Genomic DNA, 13,359 nt, shown 5'->3' with positions numbered 1-13,359 from the left:
TAAAATTTAAAATTTAATTTAAAATTTAATTTCGGGGTATAAATCCTCTTATTTTTTTTTTAATTATTGTTCTGAAGTTGGTTAAAGTGGCTTTTTATTATTCATTGTGTTCAGTCATTTTTATGCAGTTTTGAATTCACTCACGCCAACTGCTTGGAATTCTGTGCATATTCAGACACAGAATAGATGATACATTACTACCAATACTAATTCTGACAATTTGTCGCAGAACCAAGCTGTCTGATAGTGGCACAGTAGTGTAATTACTGTGCACGCTTTTTCAGTGCTGCGCTTATTTGTGTGCTGCTTTTTTTTAGTGCTGTCTTATTTTACAAATTTTGAATTTTACAAACCCAAGTATTGGGCTTCTTCTTTTATTAAGCCTAAATGCTTCTTCATCGCAGACATTTCAGACATAGGCTATTTATGTCCTTTCGCTTCTAAAGGCAAGTATCACTTAAGCTTGGTCAACAAAACATTTCATTACCAATTTCTGCTTAGGAAAAAACTTGGCACCGAAGAATATTTACGTGGTACCCCAGAGCCCAGCAATACCACAAACAGGATAAATAATTTAAATAATAAAACAAATCAAAATTTTACAATTCAAGGGTTACAACTTGAAATTTTTTTTCCTTAAATCTCCATTTTTCGGAAAGCCAGAAATTTCTTAGTGCATGTTCATCCAAATTCATACAGATACATGCAACCCTTTAATATAGATTAGATTTTAATTTTAAAATTAAACCCTTTAATTTTAAAATAGTTCACATAGTTGTGAACTCTTTTTAAATTTGGCTTGGGTTTTAGCACCTTAAATGAAATTCTAATCAAGAGCACTTCTCATACCGAGTCAATAATTGACCATAATCATTACATATGGCAGCCTCGAATCCATCAATACGAGGAATAGGATAAATAATGTTAACAATAATTAAGATCAACTAGCTTACACCTTGGAAAATTTTATGTTGGCCTACTTGACTTTGGACTTGATACAATTTCTTGAAGTTTTAGATTCCCCAGCCGCCTGATAAAACAGGGTATTCATGCCAAACTATATTTAAAATTTATCATTTTTTAGGACAACGGCTTTTACGTTGCTTTCTTCAGGCAAAAAAATGTCTTCTGTTTGAGATTAGGAATCTACTGACTCGGACTATTCAATAGAGAATTACTAGCTTCAGCTACCCTTTGTAAAACCTCACATGATTGTTTGTAGACTGATTGACTAAGTGTCACATACACTTATAATTATACTAAGTCAGATTTCTTTAATTTATTGTTCTAATTTCGCATGTGCCTATTTAGATACACACCGTGAAGCAATTACCGCCTACTACCGTCAAGGAACAGAAAATCCCGTTTTTCGGAGAGCTAGTCTGGTATCGGGGAGAGAAGAATAAAAAATCATTACATTTTGCCAACATTACCCCCCCCCCCCCTACCACTGGACACATTCACTTTTTCTTAGTTAATTATCCCCCTCGAACCTTCCTCTTTCTGTTACAAAAAAAATCCTCCTTTAGAGCCCAATAAGCATTTTCACAGGAAAAATTAGATTCTTTTTCCGGTGTATACTTGATACGTTACATAACTGAACCCCTCCCCTACCATCACTGTGGAAGGATTTTGTACCATAGATTTTGAACATTTTTTAGTGTTTTTAACAAAAATTGTGTTTTATTTTTTACTTGCAAGACTAAATTTGGCGAGTTTTAGTTGTTTTTAACCTTTTTGTCATATTGATTTTTTTTTCTGACCAGTCTCATCGTATTTGCTTTTTTGCGGTATTTATTGATATTGAAGTTGATATAACGCCAATATGGGCTGTGATAGCCACTTTTTCGGAAGTAAATCTTATATTTGGTACTAGTTTTGAATTTAATACTAAAGCAAAACAAAGCCAACACTTACCAGTACTTAAAGGAGCTTGACCATCAGAGCCACCTATAGCATATAAATAATTTCCAAGTACTGCCACTGCTACCCCAAGCCGCCTAGTATTCATGCACGCAACTTTACTCCATTTATTTTCTTTGGGGTCATACCTATAAAAAAACAAAACAAGGTATTGAGAAGAGCATAAGGCTAAGGTATTTACAATCGAAGATTGTAAATACCTTAGCCAAACAAATACCTTAGTGAACAACTAAAAGCTTTTTTCTGCTGAACGATAACGAAAGAATGTATTATCATAGTTACAGCGGAAAAACGAACCGCGGGCAATCGTAATGAAAAACGTGTCTTGTGAGAAAAACTCACCATTTTCAGTTAGTTCCTGAATAGTAACTATTATCTTGATTAATCTGAATAGTATAAGGTTATTATGAAAACAAATTTCCAGAAATTTTAAGAAATAGCCATGAACCCCTCAAAAAGACATCGGATCGAACCAAAAATATACCATTAGAATCACCCTTATTCAAACCCCTATTTGCAAAATTTACAGTCTATTTGCACAGATGTGTCCCCCATTTTTCCTTTTTTTCTTCTTCATTGCTATCAGGACATTGGAACATCAAAAAGAGCTGTTTAAGGGCTCATTTGAAAGACAATTGCTAAAAAGCGTATCTTACACCATTACATAAAAAAAGAGACACACGCTACTAGGTGGCGTATTTCTCTTTATCTAGTGTCTTTATTAATTAACAAAACATAATATTTACAATATAATAAGATTTCGACAAAAAATACATCTCCAGATACAAGATGATATAACACATGTATCTTTTTACAAGAGATGATAAAACACGGAACTTTTGAAAATTACTTTTCTGGCGAGTGATGTCTTATTTGAGTGACTCCGCTGCCTGACTCCCTTCGGTTTGTTCTTTACTAGACTCGGACAAAGGAAAAGCCCCATACCCACAATTCCCCAAACACATCCAATAAAAATTTCCAGATACCCATTTTGTTCGGCATACTTAAAAAGGTCCAGTAATAATGTCTTTGTGGATGAAAACCTCTCCTCCTCAGCTCTCAAGGCAAGGTTTTTCCCTGTGTATGATATATAATTAGAAAATCAGGCTCTAACAGTTACGTTCTAAGACCACATTGGCTATGCATGGCAAGAAATGATACTAACATACGTACACAGGTTGACCTGCTAGGGAGCTTTGCAACTTGAGCTGTATAACGAGCTCATTTAACAGGAAATTGCTATTATCTAGTGCCTTTTGTAATAAAAGAAACATTAAGAACAAAAAATACGGAAAATTAACAAAACAGTAAATTTACCTCTCTAGAAGAAACCACAAGTTAAAAATTATCAACTCGTAATTTGTCTTATGGAGACAGAAAAGGCAATGGAAGACCACGGAATCAAATGGGGACGAAGAATTCTCCTGGACTTAGATTATGCTGATGATTTAAGCATCCTAGATGAAAGTGTGAGCAAAATGAATGAGCTTTTAGAGGTCTTGCGGGTTCAGGGTGCTAGAATAGTTTTGAAAATTAATGTTAAGAAGTCACTAAGGCTAGGAATAAGTGAAAATGAAAAAGTGACGTTGGGTAAAGAAAAGATTGATCAGGTGGGCAGCTTCATTTGCTTTGGTAGGATTATTAGTAAAATAGGGGAGAGCAGTGAAGATGTTAAAAGTAGAGTAGCCAAGGCTCAGGGTGTCTTATCACAATTAAATTTTTTTTTGAAGAATACAAATATAAGTATGCAAACCAAGATTAGAATATCTGAAGGTACAGTGATGACGGTGGTCAAATATGACTCTGAAGCATGTGCGCTCCGAAAAGCGGATGAAGATATACTAAATGTTTTCCAGAGAAATTGCCTACTGATTGTTCTGGGTACCCGGCTGACTGATCATATTTCAGACAGTAGGCTGTACGAACAGTGTGGTTCAATCCGGACAATAATGAAAGAAAAGTTGAGGTGGTTAGGGCACGTTCTGCGGATGAAGGATGGCAGATTGCCGAAGATTGTCCTTTCCGGCCAACCGTCTAGGGATAAACGGAAAGCAGGTCGTCCTTGTCTGGAGTGGGAGGATGACATAAAGAAAGATTTATGGGAAATGGGAACTTCTTGGGAGGGTGTAAAGAGGGAGGCCCTGAACAGACAGGATGGAGGAGGAGCGTGCGCAGCTGTATTGGCCTCAGGCGGCTTGGTGCTGCGGTGAGTTGTTAGTAGTAGTAGTAGTACCAAAATATAAATAGAACATAAATAAATGAAAGCGAAATAAATGTTTATTTGAATATTGAGGAAGATATCTTATCTTTTCCTCCTTCAATGATGATTATACGCTGCTTAGTTAAATTTACTCTTAGATTATTGCTAGTAGCAACATGAAAGAAAATATGTCTTCAAGATTAAACTAAAGTCAGACACGAGGCGCTTAGTATCAACCTGTCAGATGAAAAGAAACAACATTATTCCTTGAGATTATTCATTTATTATGGTGCAATATCAAACAGTTTGTTCGATACGGCTCAATAGTAACTGAGACTCAAAGAAACAGAGTCTTGATACCAACAGATACATCAAAAGAATTGGATTTTAATGCTTATTTAAAATATATAAAATCCATCAAAAGTTACGAGCTTGAGAAAATTTGCCCCATTTTTGAGAAAGGGGGGGGGATCCCCAAATATCAAGCGATCTTAATGAAAATGACACCATCAAATTCAAAATATCAGAGAACCCTACTGTAAAGGTTTCAAGCTCTTATATAAAAAAACGTTGAATTTTGCATTTTTTCCCAGAAGAAAAATCACGGATGTGTTTTTAGATAACTTTTTTTCCCAGAGGTGGTCGTGTCAAACCAATGATCCTAAGAATCGGTAAAAGTTATAGTGCTCTTTTTAAGTGACTGAAAATATTGGAGGGCAACTAGCCCATTTCCCTCCTATGCTCATTTCCCATAAGGTCACCCGATCAAAATTTTCAGAGAGCCATTTTGTTCAGTATAGTCAAAAATCTAATAATTACCTCTTTGAGCATGACTTAACCCCCCTACACAGTCCCCAAGGGAAGGGCGGCAAGCTATGAACTTTTACAATTGTTTATATATAGTATTAGTTATTGGTAAGAATATAGATATTTTTAGAGGGGATTTTTTGGTGAAATTACGTGGGAGGCTCTTTCCATGGAGGAATTTTCGTAAGGGAGAGAATTTTCCATGGAGGAGAGGCAGATTCCCGGTATCCTTTAAAAAAGATCAGATAATTTATAAATGTTTTTTTTCAACTGAAAAGTAAGAAGGGACATTAAAACTTAAAACAAACAGATATTACTACGTATATGAAGGGTTGCCCCCTTCTCAGAGCGATGCCTCGCTCTTTACACTAGAGTTTCTTTTTTAGAACTTTAAAAAAGTTACTTATTACTTTAATTAAACGGCCCTTGTGTTTCAGGAGTCATTCTTAAATAATAGAAAGAACAAGTCAAACTTTAGAGGAGGGAACAACCCCATCATACACATAATAATTTCTGTTCGTTTTAAGGTTTAATGCTGTTCCTTAATTTCAGTTGAAAAAACTAGTTTAAAAAAATTTAACTATAGTTTAAATGTTTATAGTTTATAATATATCATTTATAATATATTTAATTTATAACATAGTTTATAATTTATAACATAGTTTATAATTTAACCAATAGTTTAATTTAACTATAATTATAGGCTGCCTTGACCCTGTAACCTACTTTAGTTTCGTAAATTGTGATTGGAAAGATGAAGGAAATGAAAAGTAAAGCATTCACCGCAAAATTTCTTTGAAGTTAGGAGACTAAGTGCTCCAAGTTTTAGACTCAGAGTATTATTTTTCAGAAGAAGGCGAAGTTTTTCTTTTCTTTAGCCCTTTATCAAGTCCCGTTTTTGGAGAGACTAATATTTTTCTTCTACTCTTCCTTCTGCATTGAGGTTCCCCTAGCCTAAGGACTCAAGAATGTAAGTATCAAATCAATTTTGAAAATAATTTTCAGGAGTTTTTTGGGCCACATTTTTTTGGCTTAGGGGATACTCTAAACATTTTTGCGCATTTCGTTGACCCTTTATCGAGCCCAATTTCAGGGGCTCAACATTATTTGTTTAGCCAGCCAATCGTTCTTTAAGCATATTTAAGAAAAGAGTTCAAACAACTCCGTATTTTTACCTATTGCTGTTATTTCAAATTTTCAACCATTAAAATGGACCCGAATCGGATTCTTTTTTTCTTACGGATGAAACTTTTAGCAAAGTAAAACATTAAGTGAGTTTAAGAAAAGTTAAGAAAGTGAACAACTTCTTTTTTACATTATGTTCCTCTTAACCCAAGGACTTGTGGCTGTAAGTTTTAAACTAATTTTTTTAAACTGATTTTTTGATTTAAACTGAATTTTAACCCAAGGACTTGTGGCTGTAAATTTTAAACTGATTTTTTTTAAAACTGATTTTTAACCCAAGGACTTGTGGCTGTAAATTTTAAACAAAAATTGGACAAAAATCTTGCCTTCCCTTAGAAAATATAGATGATTTTTAGAGCTTCTGTAACTTGCTACAAAAACCAAAAATATATAACATCATTCGAAATAGACGAACCTTTCAACAACATTTAAACAGGACACACCATCTTGTCCCCCAACAGCATATAAAAGACCGTCCATGACGGCAACACCGACGGACGTTCGACATGTAGTTGTAGGTGCCACATCGCTCGACCACTGATTCGTTTGAGGATCGTATCTAAATTAAGTATTCGGCATTATGATCCATTTGAACAAACTGTTTTATAGACCAAAATCGATGTTTTGGCAAATAAAAATTATGATCAATTTGTTACAAAAGAAATAGATACACATAGAAATGTAGTTGTAGGCGCCATATTGCTCGGCCAGTGATTCGTTCGAGTATCGTATCTAAATTAAGCATTTGGCATTATGAGCCATTTGTACAAATTGTTTTATAGACCAAAATCAACGTTTTGACAAAAAAATTATGAGCAATTTATTACAAAAGAAATAGATAGCCTACATATAAAAGTACATAAAAATATATTATACATTTCAATATAGAATACAATTGTGTTTGAAGAACTATCTCTAATCAATCTTTATCGACGAGTAGGTCATTTTAGTCAACTGTTTTACAGATCAAGATCGATATTTTGGGAAGGATCAACATAAACAGCCTATGATAAAATCGATAAAACAAGTTATATTTAAAAAAGAAAAAAATAGCTTTAGAAGCAATTCTTCAAACTAAACGATCAAACTGACGCTCTTATCAAGTCTTACTGATCAACAATTTGTATTGGTATTTGGAAAAAATGCGGTAAAACCATAGATCATCATGTCTCGATCACATGATCATTTTTACAATTTTTACGAGAATTATATCATAAAAATAGATAAAAACACGTATGTTGAAATTAAGAAAATGGCGGCCATTTCTTTATAGTGCTGTGACTACCAATAACTCACTGTGCAAAGCCACCTGAGGCCAAAACAGCTGCGCATGCTCCTCCTCCACTTCAATCTACTTATAACTTTACTATCTTCCCACTCTCAGGAAGTTCCAGTTTCCCTTAAAGTTCCACTCCTTCCTTGCTCCTTCGCACTCTATACGGGGACGACTAGCTTTTCGTTTAGCCTAGATGGACACCCAAAATGAACAATCTTTAGCAATCTGTTATCCTTACAATCTGTAACACGTCTTAAGTAGGTATGACGGCGCTAAACCCTGAAGGTACAAGCCGGCAGAGCTGATCTCCGTTTCGTGGCCCTTCAGCCAGGAATTGTAATGGGGTCAGGGGACGGCCAACCTGTATTTTCGCAAATCCTTCCTGTCTACCTTCCCCAGATTTCTCTAGGTACCCATTTAGAGCTGGGTCGACTCTGGCTGAGCTTACAGAGTCACGTCACTTACTCCCGTCCCAAACCAAATAACCAGCCAGGCCAAGAATCGAACCCGTGCTCTTCAGACAAAGGATTACCAACCCAGCATGCCAAAACACGTCTTAGTTATCTTCTCATAGTCATTTTCTACTAAGACTATAATTTTCTGAAGGGACGTAACTTCTCAAGGCGACCCTGCAACGCTGTTTGCTAAAATCTCTTACTTAGACGAACTCGTTAAGTCAATCCTGGCGCAAAAATGAGGCCATGAAAGCAAGCTCTCTTTTCCAGGAATAGGGACGGAAGGAGCTTATAACACAGCGGAGACCTCAAACCATCAGAAAAGCATCAGAACAGCTCCAATCTTTATACCCAGTCTTTCTTTGTCGGGGTATTCGTCTTTCACAACTCTCGTCTCTCACACGTATCTCTCGTTGTATTCGTCTCTCACGTATCTTTTTTTTCATACAAAATATGTTTAAAAAGTTTTCACTTTTTTTTACTTCAAAAAAAAAAACAATTATTAAAACTTTAAGGAATAAATACCAGTATATACGTAAACAGACAATCCACGGTCATTCGTTTGTTTTTGTTTCCCATAAAATGCAAATTATGTTCTGGTCTTGACAAGGGATGGGGGTTGTCAGCCCTACTCCTCTTAATTTTGAGTTTGAGTTGAGTTTGACTCGGTTATTTATTTTAATTTCAATTCGTTTTAGGTTTTATGTATTTATTGATGGTGATTTGTGATAGTTTTACACTTGGAAGCTTATTTGACCCTATTTCTGCTCATTTTGGATTAGTCTTTACTTACTCTTTACTTTTCTTTGAGTAACTTGTTTTGTGGAAAAAGTTTTTTAAATTAAGATATAGTAGAAGCAATTCTTTATCCTGACGTTTAGGTGTCAAATCATTTGACCACCGATTTGTTTGAAGATTGCACCTAAATTAGATGCAAATATTTTGGGATAAAAAATCGCTTGTTGGGTACGACTACGTTGTGCTACTACTTCAAACTTTGCCTCATCGTGGTTTGACGACAAATTTGTTTGAAGATTGCACCTAAATTATGCGCACATATTTTGGGATTAGAAATTGCTTGTCGGACGCGATTATATTGCGCAGCCACTACAGATTCCGTCCCAACGTGGTTTGAAGACAAATTTTGAAAACAGAAAATTCACTTAATTGACATTAGTTCTGTTCAAAGCTATTGCCATTTAAGTAGCCCCAAATACGTAATATTCTATTTGTAGGAGATAATTTTGTACACCACATTGGTTTGCCATCACAAAAAAAAACAACAACAAGAGCTAAGAGCTCATATGGCACTTGTCACGAGGCAAGAAGAGCTAAGAGCCAAGAGATCATATGGTATGAGCTCTAACAAAATTCTATGAATCAATAGATTGATTTAAAAGGAAAATAAGAGGCTTAATGCCGGTCAGGATTTAAAATAAGAGCTCTGAGTCACGATGTCCTTCTAATATCAAAATTCATTAAGATCCGATCACCCACTCGTAAGTTATAAATACCTAATTTTTTCTCTCCCTTTAGCCCTCCAGACGGTCGAATCTGGGAAAACGACTTTATCAAGTCAATTTGTGCAGCTCCCTGACACGCCTACCAATTTTCATCGTCCTAGCGCGTCCAGAAGCACCAAACTCGCTAAATCACAGAACCCCTCCCCCCAACCCTCAAAGAGAGCGAATCCAGTACGGTTACGTCAATAAAGTATCAAGGACATTTGCTTATTCTATCCACCAAGCTTCATCCCGATTCCTCGACTCCAAGTGTTTTCCAAGATTTCCCCCTCCAACTCCCCCCAATGTCAAAAGACCTGGTCGGGATTTGAAATAAGAGCTCTGAGATATGAATTCCTTCAAGTATCAAATTTCATTAAGATCCGATTACCTATTCGTAAGATAAAAATACCCCAATTTTCACGTTTTCCAAGAATTCCGGTTTCCACCTCCGACTCCCCCTAATGTCACAGGATCTGGTCGGAATTTAAAATTAGAGCTTTAAAGGACAAAATCCGTCTAAATATCAAATTTCATTAAGGTCCGATTACCTATTCATAAGATAAAAATACCCCAATTTTCACGTTTTCCAAGAATTCCGGTTTCCACCTCCGACTCCCCCCAATGTCACAGGATCTGGTCGGAATTTAAAATTAGAGCTTTATAGGACAAAATCCTTCTAAATATCAAATTTCATTAAGATCTGGCCACCCATTCGTAAGTTAAAAATACCTCAATTTTCAAAATTACCCCCCCCCCCCCAACTCCACCAAAGAGAGCAACTCCGGTCCGGTTATGTCAGTCACGTATCTTAGACAGGTTTTTATTCTTCCCATGCAGTTTCATCCTGATTTCACCGCTTTAAGTATTTTCTAAGATTTCCGGTCCCCCCCCCCCAACTGCCCCCCAATTACGCTGGATCCATTTGAGATTTAAAATAAGAGATCTGAGTTCCGAGGTCCTTCTAAATATGAAGTTTCATGAAGATCCAATCACTCATTCGTAAGTTAAAAATACGTCATTTTTTCTAATTTTTCAGAATTAACCCCCCCCCCCAATAGAGCGGATCCGTTCCAATTATATAAATCACGTATCTAAGACTTCTGCTTATTTTTCCCACCAAGTTTCATCCCGATCCCTCCAATCTAAGCGTTTTCCATGATTTTAGGTCCCCCCCCCCCCTAATGTCACCTGGGAATTTAGTTCCCAAACTCCCCCTAATGTCACCAGATCCGGTCGGGATTTAAAATAAGAGCTTTGAGGCACAATATCCTTCTAAATATCAAATTTCATTGAGATCAGATCACCCATTCGTAAATTAAAAATACCTCATTTTTTCCAATTAATCAGAATTAACCCCCCCCCAGCTACCCCGAAGAGAGCGGATCCGTTCCGGTTATGTCAATCAAATATCTAGGACTTGTTCTTATTTTTCCCACCAAGTTTCATCCCAATCCCTCCACTCTAAGTGTTTTCTAAGTTTTAGGTTCCCCCCCCAACTCCTCCCCGATGTCACCAGATCCGGTCGGGATTTAAAATAAGAGCTCTGAGAAACGATATCCTTCTAAATATCAAATTTCATTGAGATCCAATCACCTGTTCGTAAGTTAAAAATACCACATTTTTTCTAATTTTTCAGAATTAACCCCCCCCCCCCCCAACTACCCCAAAGAGAGCGGATCCGTTCCGGTTATATCAATCATGTATCTAGGACTTGTGCTTATTTTTCCAACCAAGTTTCATCCCGATCCCTCCACTCTAAGCGTTTTCCAAATTTTAGGTTTCCCCTCCCGAATCCCCCCCCAATGTCACCAGATCCGGTCAGGATTTAAAATAAGAGCTCTGAGACACATATCCTTCTAAATATCAAATTCATTAAGATCCAATCACCCGTTCGTAAGTTAAAAATACCTAATTTTTTCTAATTTTTCAGAATTACTCCCCCCCCAACTACCCCAAAGAGCGGATCCGTTCCAGTTATGTCAATCATGTATCTAGGACCTTTGCTTATTTGCCCACCAAGTTTCATGTTCCGATCTCTCCACTCTAAGTGTTCTCCAAGATTTTAGGTCTCCCCCTCCCAACTACCCCCCCTCCAATTTCACCAGATCCGGTCGGGCTCGATATAAGACAGCTCGGAGACACGATATAATTCCAAACATCGAATTTCATTAAGATCTGATCAATCGTTCGTAAGTTAAAAATGCTTCAATTTTTCTATTTTTTCCGAATTAACGGGCCTCCCACTCCCCCCAGATGGTCAAATCGGAAAAACGACTATTTCTAATTTAATCTGGTTCGGTCCCTGATATGCCTGCTAAATTTCATCGTCCTAGCTTACATGGAAGTGCCTAAAGTAGCAAAACCGGGACCGACAGACAGAGACCGACAGAATTTGCGATTGCTATATGTCACCTGGTTAATACCAAAGTGCCATAAAAAACAAAAAAAGCGAAAATGTTTTTTTTTATAAGGCCAACAAAAATACTTGATGCAACAAAAACGGATATTTCGAGAAGGCAACTGCTTCCCATCTTCAGCAATATTAGAGAAAGTCCCCAAAAATACAGTTCACATTTCCTGAGCCAAAATGGGAACGATTTAGACGAGAAAAAAAGAGAATCAAATAAATAAAAGACACCATATTTCCGTTGATAATGCCAAAAAGAGGAAAAAACACATTTTTTTTACTCAGCCCTTGCTGAACATGTCTATGACCATCCGCGCCAAACCTTTTTGTTTGACGAGACTAGCTTAATGTCTTATGAAACGGGTTTAGCCACCAATACAGAGGTTCATTTTGATATCTAAGTTATGTCTTTTTATTCTCTTTTTCTTGTCTAAAGTGTTCCCATTTTGCTTAGAAAATGTGAACTGTATTTTTAGGAACTTTCTCTAATATAACCTTTCTTTAAGCGCCATCCCCCCTGCTATTAGTTTTTAGTTTTCAGCGTCATCCCCCCTGGCTGCATGGCGCTGCCTTATATTTTGTTTTGAGATTTCTAATATACAGCATTGGAAGTGCCGATTAGACCAGGTAAGTCCACCTCCTAAAATTCAGCTTATGGGCACCAATGTCCCCGTTTAGCCCATTAATACAGAGGTGTTTGAAATACATAAACATATAAATTTAGGTTTGGCTCTTTACAGTGATACAGCTCATTTAAAATAAGTGACTCTTATTTTGTTTTTTTTTATGAGAATCTAATAATTTACTTATTCCAAAAATAAGTTCTATGTGTCACTTCCACATTCACAGCATAATACGAATTCTCAACCCCTCATATCTAAAAGATTTAAATAAACAAGCTTTATTTACAAGCGGACAAATGTGACGTAGATCTCTGCTTTATTATTTTATTTAATTTGAAAGAAACTTGTTTTTCATTGTTATTTCATTTGAAGTCACTTTTCTATATTCTAATTGAAAATATAGTTGGTCGTTAGATTTTGGGTGAGTGACTGACCTTTTTATGGCACTTGGTAAATACCAAGTGTTAATTCGTTAACGGTTAATTCGGAAAAATTAGAAAAAATGAGGTATTTTCAACTTACGAACGGGTGATCAGATCTTAATGAAATTTGATTTTTAGAAGGATATCGTGTCTCAGAGCTCTCATTTTGAATCCCAACCGGATCCGGTTACATTAGGGGAGTTAGAGGGGGGAGCCTAAAATCTTGGAAAACGCTTAGAGTGGAGGAACCGGGATGAAACTTGGTGGTAAAAATAAGCACAAGTCCTAGATACGTAATTGACATAACTGAATGGATTCGCTCGCTTTGGAGGAGTTGGAGGGAAGGTTAATTCTGAAAAATTAGAAAAATGAGGTATTTTTAACTTACGAAGGAGTGATCGGATCTTAATGAAATTTCATATTTAAAAGGACCTCGTAACTCAGATCTCTTATTTTAAATCCAGACCGAATCCAGTGTCATTTGGGGGATTTAGGGGGGGGACCAGAAATCCTGGAAAACGCTTAAAGCGGAGAGATCAGGATGAAACTTGGTGGA

General features: G+C 36.4%; 1 protein-coding gene across 1 annotated transcript in view; it reads right to left on the bottom strand.

The window, feature by feature from the left end:
- Positions 1-1,768: 1,768 nt before the first annotated feature.
- The window catches only part of LOC136037000 (kelch-like protein diablo), a 47,621-nt gene continuing 36,030 nt past the window's right edge, over positions 1,769-13,359 (bottom strand). The window contains exons 7-8 of the mRNA XM_065719403.1: positions 6,531-6,674; positions 1,769-2,051 (exon numbers count right to left, since the gene is read on the bottom strand). Of these exons, the coding sequence (XP_065575475.1) occupies positions 1,769-2,051; positions 6,531-6,674 (427 nt within the window). The remainder of the gene's footprint in view (positions 2,052-6,530; positions 6,675-13,359) is intronic.

This window comes from Artemia franciscana, chromosome 16 (genome assembly GCF_032884065.1).
Source record: "Artemia franciscana chromosome 16, ASM3288406v1, whole genome shotgun sequence".
Classification (NCBI taxonomy): domain Eukaryota; kingdom Metazoa; phylum Arthropoda; class Branchiopoda; order Anostraca; family Artemiidae; genus Artemia; species Artemia franciscana.
Note: the sequence above shows the minus strand (reverse complement) of the source record. Positions and strands in the feature narration are given on the sequence as shown.